Genomic DNA, 26999 nt, shown 5'->3' on the forward strand with positions numbered 1-26999 from the left:
ATGAACATTTTATGATAGTTTCTTTCCTTATATATTCCCAATACATCAAGCTTACTAGAAACTGATATTGCATTATTTTCCTGTTAATATTCATAATTCATAATTTCCATTCTTTTATTGGAATATAAATTGTGAAAAATATTCAAAAGAAGTATTTGTAATTACAAATCATACAGTTAAATATATTCCACCATTGATTTTATTATATCAAAAGCATCCTTGGCTGTAGATTCAATAAAAGAGCCCGGCAGCAGAAAACCATGCACTCCATCGTCACTCAAGTCGATTGAATAGCTGAAAGGAATTGCTGCTCCATACATTGCAAAGTAATCTGAAGTGCCTATAAGGAAAAAAGCAAAATTAACTAACTAAAATTATTTTCTTTTGATAAGAACAGAAGTTGGAAGACCTACTCTAGCTGACGAAAACTGTTTGGTTTTTATTGGAGAAAAGTGTAACTACATGCATAAAATTTATTTAGGCAATTTTCTGCACCCTTGATGCTATTATAGATTTATTGTTAAAAATCATTGGTGAATTCCCAGTTTCATAGATCAACAATTGTGATAGTAACGCCATGTTTAGGATATCTCTGTGCGTGCATGTTTTCGATTTTTTTACAATTTCGAAAATAGAATTAATGTGAAAAATGTTGCGAGGTTTGGATCAAATGTTAACAAATGATGGAGATCACTTTGAATTTTCTGAATAAATTCCGGAAACTTTTTCATCAAGGTGGAAGTTTTAGAAGCAGATCGTCGTTCGAGTCCAAAAATACCTGTGATATATATACTGTAAGCTGGAATGCAATGCGTAATGTTCGTACCGGCTATTGTAAAGTTTAAAAGCGATGTATTACAGATTGAAGCAACAGTTCACTTGCGATGAGATAGAGGAATACAGTTTTAGGTCCTCATTCTACAGCAACCAAGAATAGGGGATGAATGTGAGGAGATTTGGGGACGAAAGTCATTTTGCTTTCTACTTTTTGAATACTTGCGTGCTATGCCTAAAAGGAGGGGTCCGTGGACCGAAAAAGTGAGAGTAAGTTGCTTTCCATCTGGTCCGGTCCAACATCAAGTAGATTGGGCTTAGGATCCCTCACATCCGAAACGAAAAACGTGATCCATAGTGAAATAAAATAGGTCAGTGGTAACAGCTCGACGATTCATAAAGCCCATCATCCACGTACAGTTCTACCTTCTGGTTACACCTGAAGAGCCCACCCACCAATTGAACTGAATACACCATACACGTACCGATAACCGGCAATTCATTAGTTCAATTCTGGACGTGGAAAGCGAAAAGATGCAAATTTAAGATAATTTTATGCGTCAGTATTTATCAAAAATGTTCATTAGCGATAAAGAAGCGCAAAGAATTCTCGCTCACAACCTATACAAACATGAAATCCTCGCTGACAACCTAAACAAACATATCTGACCAGTTAGCCGAATCATTTTTCATTCGATTTCCGGCCACTGAACACTCAAAATGGACAGACCAAATGCATCTCATTCACGTTACGGTCGCGGACTATTCAGGTGTAACTGACGTGGATGGCGGGCTTAAAACTGTATTGCTCTTTAGCTATAAGATGGGTAAGGATCAACCAGTCGTTGAGATACTTTTCAAAGCTTTGGACTTATGTTGAGAAGAACTCTACTTTCCCTGTCAAATAGACGGTTATCAATATTCTGGCAGCCCTACTCTAACTTTATTTGGCATAATCGAGAAAAGTTAGGTTGGACAAACAGGGGCTATCTTGACGACCCTGGCATATGTACATATGCAGAAATTGATCAACTTTTGTGGTTATTCATTTCGGCAATGAGATGGTCGTTTCGTTGAGCCTCAACATTTCATTATTATTTGGCTTGCTTATGGGAAAGTCATTTTAAAGGTTAACTAATATATCCTATATTTCCAGCCGTTCCTTGAGCTAATCATAATTTCCCCTAAAAAGAATATATTCTTTCAAATGATCATAAGTTGGGTTTTTGATGTCGACACAAGAGAGACATATGCTTTACAAGGTTTAGCATACTGCGGAAACCTGAAAACGGATCGATTAACATAAGGAACTGACAGCTTTGTTGCTGACTATGAGCGAGACGTGCTTGAAGTTCCGTTACTGTGAACGTACTCCGTGACAAAAAGAAAATTCACCATTGTGCTGGTTAGAAAGCAGAACCCGCTTCATATAAATGACGATTTCGCCTCCGTATAACGTTAGAACCTAAAGGTAGTCGTAAGTCTTTCGATGGTCCAATGCAGGACGTTATCGGTAGATTTCTAATTTTCGTTAATGAGCAGCTAAAGAAGCGAGTGGACCGTTTCGATCCTTCTTGTATCGACTATACACCTTTCGGGTCATTGTGGATCACCGCTCCACATGCTTTTCATCGATTTCAGGAAGACTTCCGCCAACGTGAACAGAATGTGTATCTGTAATGCTCCATGTAGGAGAGGCATTCTGGAGGAACTAAGAGTTATTATCAAAGTCATATATGGCCATGCAAAATGTCACGTGCTGCATCAAAGGATAATCCCAAAGGAATTTTAAATCGGATTCCCCATCCCCATCTTGTCACAGATCCTTTTTCTTTTCGTTATCGGTGACGTTCTTCATGTTGATTCAATAAACATTTTTCCTCAAACACCTCGTCTATGCTGATGACATATGCTTTCTCTGGCCAAATGGGGTTGAATTTAGAGAAAGAGGTAAGTTGAGTTGGACTTAAGGTAAACACCAACAAAACCAAGGTTCTTTGTCTGACTTGTCATCGCACTGTTCCTAGCTGCATTATTAGGCAGAACACCGCAGCTCTCAATCAGTTTGTATATCTGGGGAGCGATGTTTCTAACGACGGTGGCATGAAACTTTACAGTAAATCTTCCTTGTTTGTTTTACTTAGAATCTGGAAATAAAAGAATTAACTATTAACATCAAGTAAGGCTGTTCCACTTCAATGTTCTCACTGCGCTGGTATAGAACCGCCACTATTACACGAAAGCTCCAAGCTTTCATCAACTCATGTATGCGTCGCATCATGAAAATATCTACCCTAAGATGATAACTAATGAAGAATTTACCCGGCTTACAAACCGGATATCTGATATCGGATAGTGACGGTAGATAGGTCTTAGGAGCGACAATTTATGGGTTATCTCATGCGAAGTAATCCAATTCCCCTGGTAATCCGATGAATGGGTTACTTTAAAACTACTTGGCTTAGAGCAATGAGGAAGAGTGAAAGCTTTCCAGAAAGTCGTGGACATTGTCAGGAACTAATTACGATGAGGCGTGGATGTAGCTGGTGATCAGAGGAAGTCAGGCAGTTGCGTATGAAATACAGTCTTTATATCGGCTACATATAGCCGAGGCCACCATCCCAATTCCCATGCAGTAGTTTAAGGAGTAATATTCTGGTTTTCATGCCTCACTTCTTTAGAGACTACGGAAATGACGCTTTAATGCCTCCGGGTTCTTTCACAACGAACAGACTTTAGCTCCACCCTTCTTCCATGAGCGATCTGCCGATGAAGATTATTTAGTCTTTAATCCCAACAGACTCGTGAACATTTGTCGACCATTCTTCTCTTCTACTGATTACGACGAGTATGTTTTTTTTTAAAGACAAACCTGGAAAATATACGATCGGCAGACATCAGAGCCACCTAATGTTTGATAAAAGATTTTCAGATGGGCGCATGACGCATCGGCCAATGGTGTCATGAATATATGCGTCGATAGTTGCTTTCCAATTCACAGTCACATGAATGGAGAGAGGATTTAGAACAAGAGTGTCGCGACCGGCGTAGTACTCATTGCTCTAGTACTACTTAGGCAACCGTACCTTTGAATCGGTGCCAGCAACTTCCTGCTGTTAGCAAACAAACATATAATCGCAGCCTCCAGACAATGCATGCGTAAATTAAAATGGACTTCATTGTGGATGTGTACATTCAATGAATCCATTGTGGTAAAGGATCTCATCTATCGCAGTCCTACAGCACCAAAGCAATATGTAGGACTTGCAACAAGTCGAGATATACTCCTAGATACTTGGATGTTTGTACCAGCTGAATTTCGATCCGAAGATGGATAAGAAGATTCGTAGCGTGTAGCTGCCCCAACTAAAGTTCCTACTGATTTGCGGCCCAATTTAATATTTTTGGGTGGGTAGTTTCCAAAAATGACTCCTGACTCACTTGAAGTTTGCACAGTAGACCCCTTAATTCCATATTTTGTAATTTACCTAGTACTAATTGGGATTTTTCAATAGATACCCCAGATGGAGGTATTAGAAAGAAAAAAATGTACATCCCCGCTTTGCATGTATGGGCCACTCACTGTATGAATGGGATTTCATGGTTCTCATATCCCCACCAAATTGGGCTTCAATCGGTGTTACCGTTTTGAAGAAAAGTGCGTGCCACAAACAAACAGACAGTAACGCGATTTTATTAAGGTTTTGATCTACACATAACCCTAAAAACAGTTTTCTTTGAGCTAGCCAGCTGAGATATTAAAATCATTGACTTTTCTACGCTTCCCGACTTTTTTTCAATCGATGTTATAAATGACGAAATAAGTTGACTTACCTGATCTAGTTGCTTTCATATCATTTCCAGCATTCAACCTATATCTAGCCCTACTGCCTGATTTTCTTAACCCTTCCATCCCCATAAGCGCCACTTCCATCATGTCGTCATCTTTCAGTGCACCATAAGATGCATTTACATTATTAGGGTATGAAATGATCTGCCCATATGAATGCAGCGAAACAAATAACTAAAGTAAATTGGAAACCAAATGATATTTTTATAAAATTAGTTTGCATATTCATAAACAAGATATACGAGTACAATACCTTGATATTTCTCCGATTATCCATTAAAAATTTCGAAACTGCTCTAGTTTCCGGTTCGGAGAAAACATTAGGTCCTGCGTAAAATTCATTGCAAGGTGACTTTGAACTTCCCTTTTGACTCCATTTATAATCCCAGTTACGATTTAAATCGACGCCATAGCACACCTTGTCCATCTTATCCTTTTGTAGCCAAGCCATCGCTGATTTTATTATACCAGATGGTTTAGAAATATGTCGTGATCGAGATTTCCGCCAAAATCGGTCAAATTCATGGGTATATTCGTACCCATCAGGATTTAATACTGGCAAAATATACCATGTCGATTTTCTGATTAAATCATTCGAGGTACCTGTGGAAATTGAAATAAATGCGAAAAGTAAAACTCAAGGTAACATAGGTAACAGGTTTTCATTGCACGTTAATATTTATTCAATAGAATCACTCACTGTTACTCTTTAGTAGCTTAACCAATTCTCTAATAATCCAGGTAGCTGTTGCAGGACCTATCCATTCTCTCCCATGAGCTCCAGCCTCAATGAAAATATCCTTTGAATTTTTGCGTTGTTTCTTTTTCTTGTTATTTTTCTTTTTGGATGATTTGTCAGTTTGTTCCTTCCTTGAAATTTTCGTAATTATAAGTGGTCGCCCTTCGTACGAACGTCCTACATGAATTAGTTCAACCAAATGGGGATGCTTCATTTGAATATATTCTAAAAATCGAATAATATCATCGTATCGATGATATTTCACCCAAGTCAACGGAAATGCATTTTTGGGTTTATAGATATCATAAACTGTCTTCGTTATATCATAGGTTATTGCTTTGCCTAAATCAAATATTAAAATATCGTGATCTATTCCTTCATAATTCAAGGTTCCTTGGAAATCAGTCACCAATTTTGCGGGCACGAGTACATCGGTAGGACCTCTATAAAGATACGGTAGTTTGTAAGGCAACAGTTTATTTTATATTTAATTTTGGATTACCTCAAACTCGGCCCTTGTAACCATTGCAATTTAGCTCCATCCGCCGAAGTTTTATATTTGTCCATTGCTTTTACTTCGCTTTGATCCTTAATATGTAGTCGCCATATCTGGTAGCCATCGTACGAGAGTTTATGTGGCGTTTCATATTCTAAATCAGTTGGAATGGTGGATTTTTGAGTCAAACTGTTATTGATTATATTCTGGGCCAGCATTCCAAACCACTCTGGTGCATTTTTAACTGGATCTATTATTGACATGAATGGCTTTGGTGTAGTTGTAGTTGTTGTAGTAGTTGTAGTAGTGGTGCTCGTTGTCGTTGATGTTGTTTTTCTCGCAATTGAGTCGGTGTTACTTCCAAACCAATTGAAAAACCATCCTGACAATATATTTTACAATTATTATCATATACAGGGACGAAACGAATATATTAAATGATTATAAAATAATCACAAAGAAATACTCTTAAAAAGGCAAATGCGATTTGAAGAATTAGTAAGAGACACTACCATACCACTACAAAAACTTACCGATTCTGATGTTTAGTAGGTTGAAACCTTTTTTTCATGCTTATAATTTCCTAATATTTTACTTAGTAAGTGATACGTTAACACAAACCGCTCTTTTAAGATTAAGATACAAAATTGTAATTCAAAAGAACCTCAGATGGCAAGGGTGTTGAGATATCTGCCAACAAGAAACGCTTCAATGGTGTATCATAGGTGGGAATGTTGATATAAAATTTAGTGATAAAAGGTGGCTGATCAAGTCTGTATCAATTGTTTCCCAACAAATGATTGAGGCAGATTATTATGATTGCTGAAAGATACGTGTAGATAGGCGATAGCAAGAAATATCCACCTTTCTTTAACGCCCTCCGTACGCCAAGTATAATTTTGCGGAATAAAGAGAAGAACAATTTTCCATCCTCATCGCATCTTCGGAATGAAGATCGCTATATGCTCATATGCTCCAGAAGCATTCATTCTTTGGTGTTATGAAAGCAGCCCCAAGCTCTACCGCATCGACGAAACGGGTCTTAATTACAAAATGCTTATATATAAAACTATTGCTTCTAGGCAGGAGCAGGATGTGTGGGTGGATATGGAGCAGGATATAAGTACTATAGTCGGCTATACAAAAATCAACATGACTCGAGGCATGAAATATTTCATTGGAAAATGTTTGGATTGTTGTCCGTAAAACAACAGCTCGTCAATCGAGGGTTTCTTGGAAGGCAAGCGCATGGATGAGCTGTCAAACTTTCCAAATATTCGAAGAAAAAAACTGACTACAAGCACGGCTCAAGTTCTGCATATATATCGAAACATAAATTTGTAAAATTATTTACTGTGTTTTATTGTTCATTGCTAAGATTTTGTGTAAAACAAAACCTTATTCAAATCGGTTTACTATCTGTCGGTTTGTCTATTCGTCCGTTCGTGTGTCTATCACACCTATTATCTCAGAAACAGTTACTCCTTCTGATATGAAATCCGGTAGAGACCTGGAAACTGTGAAACCAATCGCATGCAGTGAGTAACATAGTTCCATGTTGAGTTTAAGGGAGAGTTCCCGTACACGCAAAAGGTACAAATTTTTTTTCACCGAATATTCTCATTGAGACCAAAGTTGGCACCAGTTCTGATATTTATTTAAAACAGGGGAGTACGGGGGCTGGAAAGTAGTCATTCCTTTCACGGTCCCATTTTCAGAAACTGCCCAGCCCAAAAATCTGCAAAAAATCACGAAGTTACTACTATTCGGTGCCTAGGCCCCAAAATACTCTCTTGTGAGGCTCGGAATTTTAAAGTTATTCCATTATTTTTTTTAACAAGAATAATAAAACACGATTGTACAACAAAAAAATATTTACCTAATTTTGCACTGATCAATGTATGTTTTCTATCACTAAAGTAGACTCCTTAAGAAAGGTAGCCTCACACGAGGAAGCAGACAGCCTTTTGTGGTATTCCGAATTAAAAAAAAAATAATTTCTTTTTATTCTGTAGACTTGTCGCAAGAAGATTGTATACAGGATGAGCAAATCCAGTGGCAAAGAAGCACGGAATCTCATTGTGTACTTTTCGCGTAGGGGCGAGGTGGGTAAGTGGCCCCTGACCTATGTGGTCAATGTGTTGATGTGTCAGAGCTGCCTAGATGCTTTTCTTGTACGTATTTCCCCATCCTATTCCTGCATGAAACGGATGTATCTGAGAGATTGATCTGGGATACATCTACTTATTTCCTCCTCCCTGTAGATAGATCAATAACAGTGAATATTGGGCGTATTTGCTTCCACCAAGTTTCCTATGGAGGAATTTTGAAACATCATTCGCTCACTGGTTCCATTTAGATACATTAGCATAAATCCGAAATGAATTTTTAAGGAAACTTTGCCGTTCAGTTCCCGTGGGGTGTGGAAAGCCATAAGCAGCTGTGCAATGTCTATTGTTATGACAGATGCTTCCACGTGCACGCAACAACTCGCAACCATGTGTTTACGACCACGTGGTTGCACACAAATACAATACATCACATACACAGCAACAACACCAGCCCTTATGAGCGGAATTTTTGTCGTGCAACACCCATCACGTTCGAAGATGTGCGATAATTTTCCGTCACCTTAAAATTTCCTATATATAGTCTTACTGGCTTGTCGAAATATGCGGAAGCTCAAATATGAAAATTTTGTTAAAAATAACAAAATGGCAAATTTGTGAAAAAATAGCACGATGATCCACCGTCTTCTAACAATCCCACTCACAGAAGAAGACTACGAAATCAAAAACAGATAGCTCACTCAAATATTCTTATAAAGGAAACGCACAAACTTTTCATACCTAAAACGTTCAGCTTCTGGTATCTTAGTTAAGGTTTTGTTGAAAACGAAGAAATTTAAGTCGGTGGACCGTGTGCCTGCCTGTCACACGCATTTTTCTTAGAAACGGTCACCCGGCTTGTACTTTTTGAATCACGACTCAGATTTGGTATTGGGTGTAAGGGGGTGGAGTGCGAAAGGAGTCAATTACTTCAAAGACTGGTCCTTAGACCTATTCAACCGAAAAACCTAGAAAAAATTGTGGCTTGCAAACGTGTGGATTCGGCATTATTCTGCTTTATCCCAAATTCAAATCTACGATCGTCTTATGATTCCTAAAACATAAATTCTTTTCACAATTTTGACCTTAAAATCGGTGATGAGTGAGTTATATCGTTCTATATCGTTAAGGAGAGTCCCATTCTATGCAAAAGGAGGTGTAATTTTTTTTCTCCAAATATAGACATGTGGGGCATCAAATGAAAGGTGTTGATTAGTATTTGATTGATTGTTGATTAGTATTTTCTGTAGTAGAATTGGTATTGTTTATAAAGTGCGGGGACAGCGAAATAGTCACTTATTTCACGGGGACATTCTTAGAAAGCACTGTAATGAAATATATGAAAAAAATCATGAGGATGCCCCTATACGGTATTTGGTCCTTTATAATGGTATTTGCTCAAATAAAGTTAAAAATAGTATATTACTATTAAAATATTTGGTGCATTAAAACATGTTGATTCCTTTCCTTTTTGCGTTAGTAAATTTAGGAAGCCAAGGGTTTTAAACCTTTGAACTTATGGTTCTATCCAGTTCTCTATCCGACTCAAAAATCCGCATGAATGGACTGCATTATTTAAAGAATGGTTCGATAAAATGTTTGTATTTGAGATATCTGCATATTTAGAATCGAAAAAAATCTTCCGTGACAAGTTCTTCTTGATGTGGATAATGATCCGTCATATCAAAAGCGATTTAGCGCATTTTTTTTACCAGGTAATGTAAGATCTTTGATGTAACCTGTGGATCGAGGTGTACCTGATACTTCCTCCGAGATGTGGTGAAATAATTGATTAGGTAGGCTGGTATACAGGATTGACCATTTGGTGACATGGATTAGGAAGCATTTTTGGAATCAGCACTATTGATTCTGATTCCTGATGAAGAGACTTCCGAAATTAGCCATTTGCGGCATTTGAAGCTTTTGAAACACTGTAAAACAATGAACATCCTTTGGATGAAAAATGGAGAGATTACACAGCACGCGACCGGAGTTTACATTTAAGGCAAAGTAAAATAAAATGATAAAATAATATACATTTAATTGATGGTACGCATGAAGAAGAGTCATTTTTCTTTAAAATCCCAATGTCTCTTCAAAATCCATTACAGCTGTAGTTCCATGGTGGTCTGGTTTTAGAGATTCTACTGTGTTTTGAATATAGAAGTTCAGTTTTTAAAATAGTTAGCAGTTTTCGGTTAATTTGAAAACATTGGTAATATACTATTTGAGTAAACATCGGTATGAATTTATCTTGTCATGTAAATTTCATATATGTTTTCCCACAGTTTTTCGCTGTGATTTTTCTGAGAATGGCTTAAATAACCTCTTTCTAACCCACCATTGCCATTCCTTTTTGGGTATGTCTGCAGGTATCACCTAGCCCTTGTGATAGACGGGCAGATAGGTAAATGGACTGGCAGGCAGGCACAAGTCCAGCAAGTTCGAAATGAGTCAAACCTACGTACTGTTAAAATAAATCCCAATGAACAAAGTTCTAGGCTTAGACGACATTCCAAATAAAGCCCTGATAGTGGACATTAAAACATTTACAAACTGGTTTGTTCAAACGATGTACTAGTAAAAGGGGATGGAAGCAGCGGAAGCTACTCCTAATTGCGAAGCCAAATAAGGGTGCGGGCAATCTTTTGCTCATTAGGTCTATATTATTAAACTAAATTATACTACTAAACGGCAAATAATACTAACGGATTAGACAGTTCTGATTCCGTAAGACAAGGTTTACTGTTAATTCGATCAGTACATTAACCAAAATACCGGAGACAGCATTGAGAGCTGAGAAATCATGTGCAATGGTTACTCTCTATGTGATGAATGCCTTCGATTCGGTGTTATGGAGCAAAATAATTGAAACTTAAGCAAGCAATTCTCAAATATCTGATATGATTAACTACAAACGTGTCTGAAGTTGGTATATTACTTCCAAGAAGGCTGCCAAATATAAGCGTCCAAGGCAAAGTCGCCAGCTCCTTATCTGAATTGTTAGCTCGATTTTGCCTTCTGTCTGGATCTTACCATTAGAAAAAAAATCATATTGGTGAAAAAATTGAAACTCCACTACGATTAGATGCCTCTATAGCACAACATGTACAATTGGCGAGTCATATATGTATCTATCACCGGCAATTAGCAAGGATAGACAAAAAAATAAAGGAACACACGGTGAAACCAATCATTTTGCAGCCTAGGATAGGCGCTTAAGGACGATTTTCTACGGATAGTCGATTCTTTTTTAACATTTTTTTTAGTTTATTTAAAAAATCCAACGATAATCCTCGAAAGACAAAAACAATAACAAACATTTATTGTAGAAAGTTCAATACATACCTGACTAACAGAAACTAGTGAAATTACCCCAAAAGAACCGAATAGTCGAGGAATGTGAATAGAAATGATGCTAATAGTAGTATTTCTAGGGAAAGCACAAACAAATATGTAATACCCGTATGGATGTTTCAAGAAAACGGGAAAGTGTAAAGTACATGGAGTATTTATGCATATTGGCCGCATCCTACTTCTTATAATACTTCGTAGCAAAAAAAAATTGCGAATTGGCCGCGTTCGAGAGAAGAATCCTCCGAAGAATGTTTGGCCCCCTACATGAGGATGGACGATTTCGTAGCCTACATAACGACAAAATCGATGAGCGATACCACGACCGTCAAGTTGTGGATAAAATCGGGTTCAACAGGTTGAGGTGGGCGGGTCATTTAATCCGTATGGATGAGTATGATCCAGCCCGAAAAATCTATAAGGTCAATATCTACGGTAGAAAAAGGAGACGAGGCAAACCCTGCCTGAGATGGAGCGATGGCGTATATCAGGACGCGAGACAGCTTTTAGGGCTATCGAATTGGTGAACCTCGGCGCAAAACCGGGGTGTCTAGAGTTCCTCATTAAGGCAAGCCTAGACCGGATACCGGTTGTTGTGCCCTTGATGATGATGATAAAATTAAATTCATCAAATTACTTACAATTTCATAAATAGGACACTTACTTGAGCCATTCTGATTATCTTGGTACGTGGCTTCTGTTGTACTTGTAGTTTTCTCATTACCATCATCGTCATCTTCACCGTACCAGTAATCAAACCATCCGGGCTCAGGAGTCGTGGTTGTCGTTAATCCCTCACCATTTTCACTATTTCCAAGATGGAACCAAGAACCGAACCAAGAACTTCCCTGTGGCGTGGATTCGTTTTTAGTCGGTTCGTTGTCATACATCGTATATTGTACAGTAGGATTTGATGCAATGTCATCAGAATTGTCTTCATTGTCTGTACCGAAAACACTTGCTGTTCTTTCCGATAAACTATCAATGGCATCTTGTATTGGCGATACCATGTCGTTGACATAGTCCATTACACCATCATTTGACACACTATCATCGCTTTCCATATTTTTGTCTCCTCCTCCTGTTTTAAGTCTTTTCTGCTTCCGCTTTACTTTTTTAGAAGGGCTCGAATTTGGACCATCGTAATAGCCATCATCATAGGAGTATTCATCCAAGTCGAAATAGTAATCATCGTCGAGGTATGAGGAATCAGTATCTACTTTAGTTGTAGAAGTTGAAATCAACATTGGCATGGGATCAGTTGGTGGTACCATTCGTTTCGTTAATTTGCGTCGCTTAGAGAAAACAGCACTCTGTGAAGTTCTTGTTGGAGTTGGGTTTGTAGGTTTAGAGTTTCGAATTCTTTTCTTAACTTTCGTCGAAGCCATTGTAATATTTCTTTTTGGTTTCGGCTTCACAGTAACCCTCTCAGTCATGGCGTCTTCTAATTTATTGTAAACATTTTCCATTGCATCCCCAAACGCTCCAACTAGTGGAGGATCTTCATATTCAATTATTGTGGCTGTTCGCTTTTTTCCTCCATTCTTCTTATGTTTCCTTCGAATTTTCGGCTTTGATGTTGTTGCCTGAACTGGCCTAGGAGTCTTGAAAACCACAGGCCTTTTCGTTGGCTTCGCAGACGTTTCAACCATCGTGCACTGCAATGTGTATTTCCCATTCGAGTCATCATATGATTTAGTCGAACCATCACTAAAAACTTTGGCGTGATCCTTCTGGCTCTCATCATTAGGTCCTTTCACTTCAGTTATTGAATATACAGCACCCGTGGTAGGGTTTGTAAAATAAATAGGGAATTTTGGGACGATTTGCGAATGATTAGATATGATTGATGTAGCCGGCTTATTAGATGAAACATCCGAGGGCGTTGTTGGGTTTTCAAACTGGTCAAATGTAGTTGATGTCGCCAATTTGTTGTTAATTAGTTGGGGAAAATCCTGCCAGGTAAGGGGTCGAACTGATGTAGAGTCAATCTTAGAAAATTTATCTTGATCTTTTTTATACAAAGTTCCATTTTCACTATAAAATTCACTTTGAAAGTCACTGTAGCGGTTTTTTGGTCGATCTAAATAAAATCGTGGTATATAATGCACATCTGCAAAACTACTTATTTCAGAAGAATCCATAAAAGAGCTCCTTAGTCGCGTATTATTCCATGATGAACTTTGTGATTTCAATATGTTTACTCCTGGCACTATAGGGAAAAGAACACACAAAAAGACTGTAAAATATATTTTTAAGAGCAACATTTCCTTAATGCTTTCATAACAACGACCAAACTATAACTATTTGTTTTAAATCTACCAAGCTCATTCTCGGTAAAAAATGAAGAAGTTAGATATCAATCGAAGTGGAACCAATTAGTAATTGAGGGTTTACTTTCTTTGTAAATAATAAAATTATAACCTTAGATCTATATGCGGCAGTAGAATAACAGTAGAAGCATCGTTGTCGGTTGGGTCGAAAAATATCTTTAAACATTTGATACAACAATTAACCTCCACTATAGTAAACTGATGATATGAACGAACATTTAATAAGTTCTTTATACGGTCTAGATGTTGCGATGAAAGTGATATAGGTAATAATTTTCATACTTGGCATTTTGCTGAAATGAAACTGCAGATACAATCAATTTCTGGAAAGTATGTTAATTTCAGAGACTCAGTTACCGAGTGGTTGTCTGAAGAATTTAATGGATATTTGTTCTTGCCCTTGAGTCAAAAACAGCTGCAAATTCAGTCAATTGCATTGAGTTACATTTTATTGAAAGATAAAAACCCCAAAGCCCAATGCAAATATTGTTTATATTTTTCGATTTCTGGAATGATATATGCTTTTGTCTTTGAGTAACATTGATTTCATGCTTGCAATTTGCTGTATGTACTTATTGAATATTACTACTCGCATTATCCCCGAAGTGATCATGAAGATGATCACATTCCGGTCCTCCTGGCATGTTAACTTTCTCCCGACGAAATTTTTCGGTGAAAGCATTTCACCTAGAGCTTTCTCTAGGTTTTTCCTTTCTTCCCCGAATCATCGACATTGGAGGAATGCGTGGCCTGGGTCGTGCTCGGGATCAATTTAAATCTGTACAGATACTGACGGTATCCTCCATGGCCCGCAGAGGACTAGGTGAGACTATAATTTATCTTCCCCTGCTTTCGCTCTATCTACTCCCCAATGGCAGGGATCTACCTATGTGACAAATAACCGTTTTTGAGTGGATGCATCGTTGTTGAAATATGCTGATAGATCTCACCCATTCAGCTTCTCATCTGCAATAAAGGAGAGATGGCCTTGATGTTATATATGTTCACTAGCTTGTCTACAAAAATGTCACTCCCAAGTATTGACCGACTTGGAAGGGATGGTATGACTTCCAATTCTAATGCAAGCGTAATTTCTCTTACTGCACTTGGTGATGATAGTCGCCTCCGTCTTTTCCCCTACAGGCATCAGTCCAGCACTCTCTCAAGGCGGCTTTCCATGAACCGGTAAGCCTATCAGTAACGCCTGGACAGTCCGCAGTTAACCGGCGACCGGAACGTGAATACTGTCAATTTGAACTGTCCAGGTGGCCGGTAATCGATTAAAAAAATTCAGCTATCAGGCCGGCCAGAAAGAAGATCATGTAAACTGGCACGTGTGTGCGTTAATGCGTTCGGCCGTCGGTCGCCGCATAGGCCGTCTTGACAGTAAGCGAGAATTTTATGCTCATCTTCGTCGCTGAGAAACATTTTTTAGAAATGCTCAGATAGAAAAATATTTCTAATTTACGTCACAACGCCTGCCTTCCAACTTTCCTATATGTGGATGGTGTTTTCAGTCTTATAGGGGGCCAAATGGACTGTGCACTACTCAGGCGTAACTAAAGAATCGTGAATGGCCTGCCTCAACCGTGCCTTAATACGACTGATTGCTGCCCATGAATACGACTTAGCACAATGTCTAGAGTACATATGGTCTATAGGAGGATGGTGCACCCTGACTTTTACCAGCCTTAGGCAGCAGTATCAGCTTCTGCCACTTCCATGGCGCAGAGATTATCCGTTCGAATATGCATGAGTGGAACAACTCAGCGAACATGTACAGTCTGAGTTCCACAGTGGCTTTATTCGGCATACGGTGCAAACCCGGGGCTTTACTTTCGCCGATTCCAGATGTTCGCCTCTGGTGACTGCCGGAATTGCCGTCACATTCAAAGGTCGCTAGAAACCGTCAGTACCCTTCCATTGCTGGGGGAATAATTCCTAGACAATTTTCAACAAGTGCCCCACGCACGTGATCTGTAAAAAGGGACGGTCTCTGAATCATCCCATAACGATCCTACAGGCGCTCCCCACGGAATTACGTCCGCATCTAAACCGAGCTGCTTTAAATATCCCCTCTTGATCCAATGGGTAGCCAGCTTGAGGCTTTTGCGGGCTTCCTTCTAGGCATGTTCTTTTTGCCGTTAATCGATCGTACCTACCGCCCAATGAGCCATTCGTTTGGCTCAGTGACAAGTCCATCGAAGGTTGCCGGGATCACTATTCTATCAATATTTAAGTCTTCTACTGGGGAGTGTGCAACTCCTAGTCATGGACATGTTATATGCATTAGCGCTTTTGAACCTGTTCTATCGAGGTGCTTGTGCTAGTCTAACCACGCCTCCATGAGTGTTTGTTCATCTTTTGCAAGCCACCCTCGGGGGCCCACGTATAAAAGTCATCGGTTATCATCTATGGATGTAATCCCCTTGTGGCGAGAACAAGATCTCCCAATACCTTTTACATCGATGGCTACGCAAATTGTTCAAACATTGAAGCATCTCTTTAATGAGATCTGTTCTCTTAGACGCCAAATACCCTACACAATTCGAACATTTCCTATGACTGCACTGGATTCACTGGCAGCCAAATTATGGCAGTTTGTGTACCACAATATGCTTTTCTCAGACTCACGAGGATGTTTTCTCCGACTTGAATTGGGATTTTAAAACTTGGTTACGAAAGCCGTTAGTTTTTCCCACGCTGGTTTTTTCCAGCTCAAACATGAGATCTCCTTTTAGAATAGTTCGGATTTTGCTGACATTTCAACTTATGTTTTTTAGGTCGAGGTCAGCTTTTACCTTTTTAAGTATCTCCGCAAACGATAGATTTCCTTCGCGGGAGGGTCCTTTGGTTTCTTCTTCGCCTTTTGATTCAGGTGGTGGTACGCCAGATAGAGTTATCGGCGGAATTTGTTTCTTTTCTTTAAGGCATCTACTTTTACTATCTTCTAGGCACCGGAAAATTGCTATTAAAAACTGCATAAATAGACTTTATTGAGGCTTGGGTTAATTTTTAACAACGACCGATTTCGTTTGGCCGGCTGATTTTTTACCATTAGGATTTTTGGTAAGTTTCTTGAGTTGACATAAACGAATAAAGTTTCTTATTTCACACGATTAGTTGAACCCGTTCAACTAAGTAAAGATGGGTAGGTGATGTATGTAATATCACAAAGGTGATATCACTTTTAAGTATAATATCACATTAGCATCATGGAGCGCGATCAAAACATTACCAAACATTACAACATCACCTAACATTATCGCCCTTTGTAGTACAAGTGCAGTGGCAGTTATCGGGTGTCGAGCTGATCCCCGCCGAGTATCGCTTTACTTGTGTTCTGATTGCCTATTCTTTTGGCCGGTTTTGAGCTGGCTTCGTACGGGATTCAGGCTAGCTTTGAGCTGGTTTTTTCGCTGGCTTTAGGCTGACTTCGGGTTGGCTTTGGACTAGTTTTGAGCTGGCTTTTAGGCATGGAGTAAATGTCGGCTGCTAGTTAATATGTATGGCTACGTACGTAATATTCCCTAGTACAAGCCGCCGAGGTGACTATCGAGTGCTGACACCGGCTATCAATTGCGATTTTTTTCTCATTTGACTTTAGTCGATTTTGTGCGTGACGCACAAACTTTTAACTATACCAAGTAAAGATAACTTCTAAGTGAAGTAATGCTCGTTTGCAAAAATCGTGATTCCCTCTTCTTTGCATGTAAAAATATTGTATGGAACCATTTAATATTATAACGGATCTTTCCTCATTGACACCTATTTGGTGCTATCGTACACTTTACGCTATGGATGTAATAAATGCAGGGTAAATCATCATTCAAGTTATATGGAATATTTAATACTATCGGCTGCCGTTATGTTAATGATATAACATCATATATCCGGTAGGGTAATGAAAAGTCATGTTTGTGATAATATTATAGGTTTCCGTTTCAAGTGATATTATAATATATCACATTACCTACTAAGGTGATGCTTTGCACAAATTTAGTTGGAAGTTTACCTGCATTTTCAAAGATGAAGGCTTTGATTATTGAATCAACAATTAATATTATGTGTTAAGCAGAGGCTCAAAAAGTTCTGCCTGCCCTATTTATGTGCTAGATCAATTTCTCAACATTGACATTATATCCATATTTATGGAAGTTTCGCTTAAGATTTTTGCACCAAATCTGTTCAACTTTCACACATATCATGATTTAGTGCAGCAGCTGTTGTGCTATATTTCATCGACTTTTATCAGTTTAGTATTTCTGCGTGTACCAAAAGTCTAGCTCCTGGTTTCCAGACTCGTTTCAGAGATATGGGTGATTTTGTTCATTTTGTTTTGTCAAATTCAGCCCATGTTGCTGGAATGATGTGTAGTAACTTGAACAGCAGAACCCCCCTCCAGAAACCTTGTTTCAAGCTTTTGTAGTTGTTATCCAAAACTGGGATGAAAATGGATTTCGACTATTTTTACGTTTTCCTTGTCGAGTAAAACCCAGCAGTCATTTTTCTGCAAAGTGCTTCGCTAATTTGAAACTTTCTTCTAACTTTTCATCGGCTTTGGCAGGCACTTCCTTAATTTTTTCATGAACATCGGTTATAAACTTGGTCTCAGATTTTTTATCTAAAGGCAACCGCGTCCATTACAAAAATAAAATAAAAGCAATCTTTTCGTATGAAGCATCTTTCCTATTTGCTTGGAAATATAAAATTCTAATTTTGAATTAATTGATCCTATCTATATTCGTCATTTTTTCTTCAATTACTATGAATGCGTCATGATCGCATTTGACTGGCTTCTCCGATGATTTCCCCTACAGCCGTGATGAACCAGTTTGCATACTGTAGCTCTGGAATACGCTTCATTAGCTCCAACTATCTCGAAATGTGCTTGCAGAACATGTGAGTAAGAGGTCTGAATTTTTCGTTGTCCTTCTTGGCATTTCCATGGATGTGGAACCATGATCTCGACGTTATCGGAGTGCCAGTCCTTTTCTAGAGCAAAAGAAGAAGACTCCATAAATGATTGGAATCATTTTGCTTGTTTTCCATTTGCAACCGTTTTCGGCTCTGGACGATCTCGATCGTAAATAAAGTCCCAATTCTGTGAATCTCCAAAGGAGTCCGAGTGGTAGTTCCCTGCTGGTGGTCTTTAGATTTTTTTAATAGTTTTCTTCAAATTTCAAATGCTTTAATGCAGATGAAAAGCACATTTTGCCTTAGACTCCATCTTTAACGACTGAGTACGTGAGCCAAGGAAGTTATCGTAAGCACGAGAATCGGAACTCGTAAGATTTACCTGCATAGATATTTACTAGGAACTCGTACATTTCCAGTTTTCTTTGGCAGAACAAAACCCAAATTTGAAGGTGCTTTTTTACCACAAATTCAAATATGTAAAAAATTATGTGCCCCGTTTAAAGTACTTGGTATTTTTCAGGTGGTTTCTTATTATGTATCAGTGGTTGCAAAAATAGAATCCGAACAATGTGACCATAACAGAACTTATTATACTGGGCGTTATTATTCTTATGAAAAGAAATTCCAGGGAGCTTTCAGCATATAAAACAGAATTTGTAACTTATTCGACATATTCATTATACTCGTAAATGGCTTTAAAAATAAAATCCGAACAATGTGGTAAATGTGAAATAAATAACTATAGTAATATAACAGAAATTATTGGACCAAGCGTCACGCTCCTTATGAAAAAATTGCAAGCATTTTTCAGTGTATGGAATGTTTTCACACCGCAATTACTAGCGACCCTGATCTATCTATTGGTGAAATTCGGCTGGGAAGATAACGTTTAGAAGCATTTTTCTCTTGAACAGTTACCACGCTACTACGACTTTTTTAGCAGCCTACATCAGGCAGTCGAACTCCAGTCAATATCATACAGACATAGTGCTTTAATGCAAAGTCAGATAAGTGAATTTATAAAGCATCAAATGTGTGTATTTTTAAAAGAACAAACATTTTGCGGAATTTTTAAATAATGACTTAGAACATGAAAGATTTAATTTGAATAAAAGGGAAATATTCTGGAAACGTGCAGCTTCTGGTATTCCGACTTGTTAAAGATGTTATTTCCTATGGAGGTTTTCAGATCGCGTATCCAGAACAAAACTTTCCGCGCAGTTTGCTGATTCGTGCTTATGAGAGCCGAAGTCCAAATACTCTGAACTTTCTCAATGTGCTGTGTACCAATTCGAAAAAAATCTTTTGCACGCACGGCAAAGGCGACCGTTTAAAAGATGTTAGGTAAAAAACTCTTATTAAAATCGGTTTACTGTCCGTCTGCTTATCCGTCTGTCTATATGTCACATACCACAAACGTGGCATAGCTATTGACAACAAATTTGGTGGAAAGGTGGGAAATGTGACCGCTCACGCATCAGTGAGTTAAATTACTCTACGTCGAACTTACAAAAAAGGGGTGTAAATTTTTTTTGTTTTTCTCCAAATATAGTCAGGTGGGGTATCAAATGAAAGGTCGAAATTGCGCAACAATGTATATAACATGGAGCATGATCCTGCCAAGTCTGGTGGAAATCGCACTTGAAAAGTCAATATTGGCCTTCTCTATTTGCTTTTTGACTAACGTAATCTGACAGTGCTGTTTAGTATTTCATTCGCCTTATATTGGATGTCGTTAGAAGACATTAGTCTGGTTTCACCAGAAAAGATAATTAACAAGTGTTTTGTAAATTAGAAGACTGTCTATCTTCAGAATGACTATCCTTAGACAGTATTGGCAATAATCGGTTATTTCCATTAAACGTTTAACTAAATGAATAATGGCTGAATTATTTAAATTGATTACTATCAATCTAATACCGATTAACTGAAGTGTGATCATTCATGATTGTTAATTGAAAAGTAATTTAGGTATAAGCATTACTAATTAATTTCGGTCATCCACTACTAGCCATTTATTATTATTAAAGATTAACCAGTAGGGTGTTACCGCGAATATCCTTTGGTGAGTAATTTTCCAGTCCAGAGAAATTTAAGTTGTTTCCTGCGGGGACTTGCACTTGTTGAAAGACCAAAAGTGGCAGAGAATAGAAATGTCACTTATTCTGTCGTAGCATACGGATTCAAGCTGGAGCACATTACAAAAAACACAACGATGGCATAGTTGGTATGGTTGACAAGGTTGGTCCATACATACGGGTTTATAGCAACATAAGAAAAACTTATGACGAATTTCATATTCCCCAAAATATCGGAAAATGACTACGAACATTTTGGTGTAGTTATATTGTATCCTCATTAACAATTTATTACTCCGCAAAGTCTGGCATTGCCAAACATTGTCTCACTGGAAACTAATGATATGTGTCTTCTGGTTAAGGAAAGTATTAGAGTGAAGAAGCAATGAATTATTGATAAGCTTTCACTAATCGACTAGTCTATTTGTTTGTTTGTCTGCCTGTCCTGTACACCCAATTTGTACCAAAACGGCTGAGCCCATTGACACGGAACTAGTTGAGAACATAATCTGTGTATCGCTTTACATGGAGGGTGATTTTGTATTAGGTATAAGGGTGGTTCCATTACATCTGAAAGGGGGTAAAATGTTTTTTTTCTGAATATAGTTATATGAGGCATCGAATGAAAGGGATAAAAGAACATTGGCATAACTCTCAGTATTGACAAGAGAATAAGGGTGTTAGCGTCGCAAATGTAGGTCCCTTTTGCAAAACCTATCCAACCAAAAAATTTAGAAGAAAAAAACACAATAACACACCTATATATATAAAATTTAAAAAAAAATCATCATCTAGATTATCAAGCCATCGTTGTTTCGGTGGGCCTCCAATCTTGAGTTTTCATCAGTGAGAATCACATATCCACGTCATCAATAACGCTCCTCTCGCAAATTTTCCATAATCGGTGCTACCCCATGTCGATCGAGAATATCTTCAGTCCGAATGTGATTACGGCGTGCCACGTGTGTACAACGCAACATCTTTGTCTCCACTACCGCATCGCTAACCGGTCAGTACCAAAATATACATCAAAGCATCTTATTTGTACTTTTTGAGCTGCTATGCTCAGTATAAGCGATATTCTAATTTACGTACAAAACAAAGCGTAAAGATGCGTACGATCAATTAAGATGCATACACACGTAATGAGCAATGTTTGTTTGTTTTGGATGAGCATATTATTTATATAACCAATATATACATACGAGTATATTTTATTTAGATATAAGTGAAGGGATATTTTGAGAGTTACGTATGTATGAATAAAAAAAAAAATGCGTCAAAAGTTCCTCACATAAGAAAAAAACACAATTTTTTATACCCGAAGCGTCCAAATTACACCCGTGCCGACAACAGGCATGGTGACCACTAAACAGAATGTAGGCGCCCATTTAAAAAAAAACATTCAAGGTGTTAACTCTGATTGAACGCTAATCTTAACAGCAATTATCAATTTCCTAACTTTTCTCGTTTTCCTTGACATGATAGATAATACCAATTACAACTTTTGAAAATGATTCATTTAGATACAAAACACGAAATCTTAAGGTCAAGTATGCACTCCAAATCGAGCTCCAATATTTGAAAACAAGACCGTTAACATTTGAAATCATGTCGCGCAAACACACCAAATTTTCATTATCTCTTAATCATTGTTTTGGGTTGAAATTTCATTCAGTCTGATAATAGTACGCAGATCTAATGTTCAAAACATTTCCATTCATTTCTATTGACAAGTATATGTGCAAGGCGTTCCCTTAAGTTCACCAAAAAATTGAATTTTGATTTATCATAGATTCAGACTTTGAATATCGATATTCTATTTTGAACAAGATGTGATCAGAGAGCGTTTTTTCCATACTTAAACCACGTAAATAACAAGTAAATAAATTCTTTGAAATTATACCACGTATTAGAATAAATAATACTATCACTGCCGTGTCACGTGCATTCAGACAATTAATTTCAAGTTAAGCACGATTCTCTGGAGATGTTAATAATATATATTCGCAATATATGCATTTGAAGATTTTGTAGAATTGATGATAAGCTAAGCTATAAAACCGACTTTCCGTGAACTTTTTACATAATGAAACTACAAAAACTAAATCCTTTCCAATGTAAAGTGGGAGGTTTACAAGATTCAGCTTGTCTTATCATTTTATTTAAACGAATTCTTCGCTCTGTCCTAGCAGCGGGGATAATGTCCTGGAAACATAAAGATATAAGTTATAAAAAAAATTTGTATTGTTTGTAAGATACCTACACTGAACTGAATTAAGATCGAAATTCCAGCAAAAAACATAAACAAGAAGAATAAGCATAAGATCCTAGTGTGTCATTCAATATATGCCTCCTGCTAACTTTGTGGTTTACATTTGCTGTGTAAAACAAGCGTTATTAAAATCGAAACTACCCTAAAATTCATATTAGAGCACACAATTTGGCATTGGTATAAATTATAATACAGAAAATTGAAGGAAACAGGAGCAACAAGGAAAGTTTCATGGAAATTCTATCATCATTAAGAAAGATATAAAAGTCAAAGTTTTATATTTCCTGTGAAATTTCTGTACCCTAAGCATATTATATAATATATTGAACAGACGCAGATACTAAAATTCGTAAAACTCCACGGAGTCTTATTTATTTTTTAGCTTATTTTAATAATTATTTTTTCTTTTAGAGATACATACAGTGGCGGAAAAAACGTGGTCTAAGTTTTTAGAGATGTTTTCGTTCAAGAACGAATGTATTTTTAATCTTTATTTTATATATTTATATATAATTCTGTATCATATTTTATATAAAATATTTTTTTCAATTTTTGGAAAATGTTTTCCAAAAGGTAGACTAATATAACGAATCCATAAGAGCACAAATATTTACTAGTCGAACCATTAGATCTGGTGCTAAAGAACTTTGGCACGAGATTCAACGTATTCTTTTCCGAATCATAATCTTGCGTAACAGTTTTTCAGATGTTAAATGGCTTTCGAGTCCATCTAACAACATAATAACATAGTAACATAAATAAGACATAGAAAGGCTAAATTCATTGGTCAATGCAAAATATTTCTAACCGTATCTGTCGTGACTCCCAATTTCCTCGCGTTTTCGACGTAATCTAGGACGTGAGGACATCAGGCATATTTTCGCGTAATACAGACAAACAGACGATCCTGAGCCTCAATTGATTTCCTCGGTCGTTCGCTACCCTTCTTTGTTACAACGGGGTTCGTGTTACGGAAGCAGACGCCGAGATGTTGAATTCCTTAGCAACTATTCTCTGACTAGGGCCTTTTTTTGCCATTTTAAGCTTCTTGGGTTTTGGTGTCCTTCCGCAATAAGTCAATAATAAACTCAGAAAATTGATTTGAGCACTTTTTTTGTTCGATAAAAATTGCTTTGAGCAGATTCTTTTTTTTCCGCCCAAAAAATTGACGAAAACGGTAAATGCGAAAGGGGTTACTTTATGGCAACTTTTCCGAAAATCGACAACTTTCATAAGCAGATTTCAGTTTTGACGTAAATTTCAAAATAAGGGAGTAAGGGCTCAATGTACATAAAGAACGGCAGGACGAACAACATTGCGGTAAATTTTAGATTTGAAGCGTTTGATGATGCGTTACTCACAAAGAACACCAGTTGTGGAACGCCATTTAATCCAGGTTGCCTTACGGCGTGAAGCAACTTCATAGCGCAGTTCTCCATTGGCTGATAGCATTGGCCCGAGATATTCAAATCGCTCAGTTCTGGGCAGGTCACTGTCGCTGACAATGATTGTGCCTGTTTCATGAGGATCGGTCGTCAAAAACTCAGTTTTATTCAGATCCAACCCTAAAATCAGGACAATTTCTAGATGTGCTTATATGAAATCTAGACCTCAAAAATCATCCCATTTCAATTTCTGCTTAAATAAATTTAATGACAGCATGAATATTACTAGCTTTTTTAAATTTGCCGGAAATTCTTCATATGTTCATTCTAGTAGTATGCATGCAAATTGCAGTAGCGTAGAAGATAATATTGGCCACAATACTGTAAATTTTCGTGTATATCCTGCTATTAGTATAAAAATTATTCAAGTTCAAAATTAACAATTTTGAATTTATTGCATCTTGGGCCATAAAAATAAAATTCAGATGGCATAATTACCGGGAGTAATTGACATACGAGTGAAATGGTGAAGTCCCATTTATGAAGAAGTTACTTTTCCCCTTTGTTTAACGTTATTATATTATTATTAAGGTTTTGTAGAGAACAAAACCTTATTGAAACCGGTTTACTGTCTGTCTGCCCGTCTGTCACACGCACTTTTCTCAGAAACGGTTGTACCTATTAACACAAAATACGGTGAAAGGGCTTGGGACTGTGAACTTCCACACGTACGGTGAGTTACATTGTTGTACTTTGAACTTAAGCGGGAGTCCTCATACATCTAAAAGAGGAGGGCATAATTTTTTTTCCGAATATAACCACATAAATTTTATCAAATGAAAGGCCTGGAGGAGCACTTTCCGAAATATGGTTAGACTTTGGTATTGAATGTGAAGGAGAGGAGTGCGGAGGCCCGAAAGGGGTTGATTATTTACACGACCCGCTCTCAGAAACTACCCAACCGAAAAAAGTCATAGTGATCCACATGGTATCTAGGCTCGGAAATACTCTCCGTTACGATATCTGCCTAAATAAAGTTAATACTCATATTTAATTATATTTTGGAAATTTACTGCGAACCGCCCTTAAGGTGAAGTACAAACCAGCATATTGGAAAATTTATTGGAAAGTTGTCTCTTTCTAAGATAAAATGTTAGTACCATATCGGATATAACGTATATACACAACGAGCTACATATAAATGAAACCATTGCGTACACTATTTGTGTACACAAACAAAAAACCAAAAGTCAACAAAACCTTTCATACCTAAAGCGCCAAGCTGACGGTTTCCGACTTGTTTGTATATAATTTAAGTGAACTTCTACACATTTGCTAACTCCAAGTGTGAAGCTTATGAAGTTGACTATTATCGATGCAGTTTTTTCTAGAGCAAATTATTTGTGTAAATGACTCTTGAAAAATAATACTCAATTGAATCTTCAACTATGTACAATAGGAACTGTTGTACGCATAAGGTTTCCACTTGTTAATGAATAAAGTAATGAAGAAAATAAATCACAAAGATTGGGTGTTAATTAGTATTCAAATCGAGTCCCGCTGCATCGTTTTGTGTATGGTGTTATCAAGTTCAATTTCATTTCATCATTTCTATTATCAAAATAGAAAAAAATACAATATTAATTCTCTGATCGTATTTGGTGTGCTCACATGGAATCAAGATCCATGTCCGGTAAAAGAGCGTTTCAACTTGCATTCAGTTTTGAAGCTTTAAGATCATTTATATGTAGATGAACATACATTTATGAATACAATCAAAAGAAAGCAAATTCTTTCCAAGCTTGAATAAATATATTATTTGCAGCCTCTATATTCTTCAAAATAGACTGAAAATACCTTTGTATATAATATGCCTAGATATTACACCTTGATCCAGTTGCTAGATTAGTGATTGGTGGTAGCACTATTAACTTTACGTTTGGATGTCCTGACTTCTTTGAATGACTAAGGGTATTGTAATAATTGATAGCTTATTTTTTTCTGTTTTTAAATATTTTTTTACATCAGCCACAAACCGTTGTGAAACCAAACTTGAAAAATACATGAAGTTATCCAAGCTCCATTGTTTTGTCGGCAATAATGGTTTCACAATAATCTCGTGATGCATTACAGCATAAGACAGGAGTCATCTGTAATTACCATAAGAGTTGAAGGGAAAGCTATCCTTTTACACAAAACCTTAAAAATGGGTGGAACTGCGCCGGAACCTGAAAAAAACGAATATCGCGTGAACCTATCGGAAAACATATGCGAAGCTAAACTGAAAATAAAAAACAACGGCTCAACCGTGTGCGTGGAGTATGTCCTTTATTAGCATGAGTTTCCGAGATTTAGGGAGAAAATACGAAAGGAGTCCGCAAATCGTTGACTTAGTTCGGCTTCATTTAGTATAATCCAATAGACCAAAATTAAAATACACATAACCTGATGAATTACCGCATCATCTATCATCATCGCACTACCTGGGATTACCACATCAACTATCATCATCTTATTACCTTGCATTACCTCATCACCCATCTTCATCACATTACAACAAGTCGGGAAACCGGAAGCTGGGTGCTTCAGGTATGAAAGGTTTTGTTTGTTTCTTCTGTGAGTACATTTTAGTGTAGAACTATCCCATTTGTAAGTAGCCCGTTATGTATATGCATTAAGCATGTCTG

The 26999-nt window shown here is 37.4% G+C and overlaps 1 protein-coding gene across 8 annotated transcripts in view; it reads right to left on the reverse strand.

Annotated features, from left to right (window-relative positions):
• Positions 1-153: 153 nt before the first annotated feature.
• The window catches only part of LOC119656585, a 65848-nt gene continuing 39002 nt past the window's right edge, over positions 154-26999 (reverse strand). For 5 of the 8 annotated variants that reach the window (XM_038062983.1, XM_038062990.1, XM_038062984.1 and 2 more), the window contains 6 exons: positions 11986-13533; positions 5866-6241; positions 5325-5806; positions 4878-5227; positions 4609-4798; positions 177-340 (listed from right to left, as the gene is read on the reverse strand). In XM_038062983.1, the coding sequence (XP_037918911.1) occupies positions 177-340; positions 4609-4798; positions 4878-5227; positions 5325-5806; positions 5866-6241; positions 11986-13533 (3110 nt within the window). Of the gene's footprint in view, positions 341-4608; positions 4799-4877; positions 5228-5324; positions 5807-5865; positions 6242-11985; positions 13534-22790; positions 22861-22918; positions 23034-26999 lie in introns of all 8 variants that reach the window. The other 3 variants (XM_038062988.1, XM_038062989.1, XM_038062982.1) reach the window with 2 other exon arrangements.

This window comes from Hermetia illucens, chromosome 5 (assembly GCF_905115235.1).
Source record: "Hermetia illucens chromosome 5, iHerIll2.2.curated.20191125, whole genome shotgun sequence".
Classification (NCBI taxonomy): domain Eukaryota; kingdom Metazoa; phylum Arthropoda; class Insecta; order Diptera; family Stratiomyidae; genus Hermetia; species Hermetia illucens.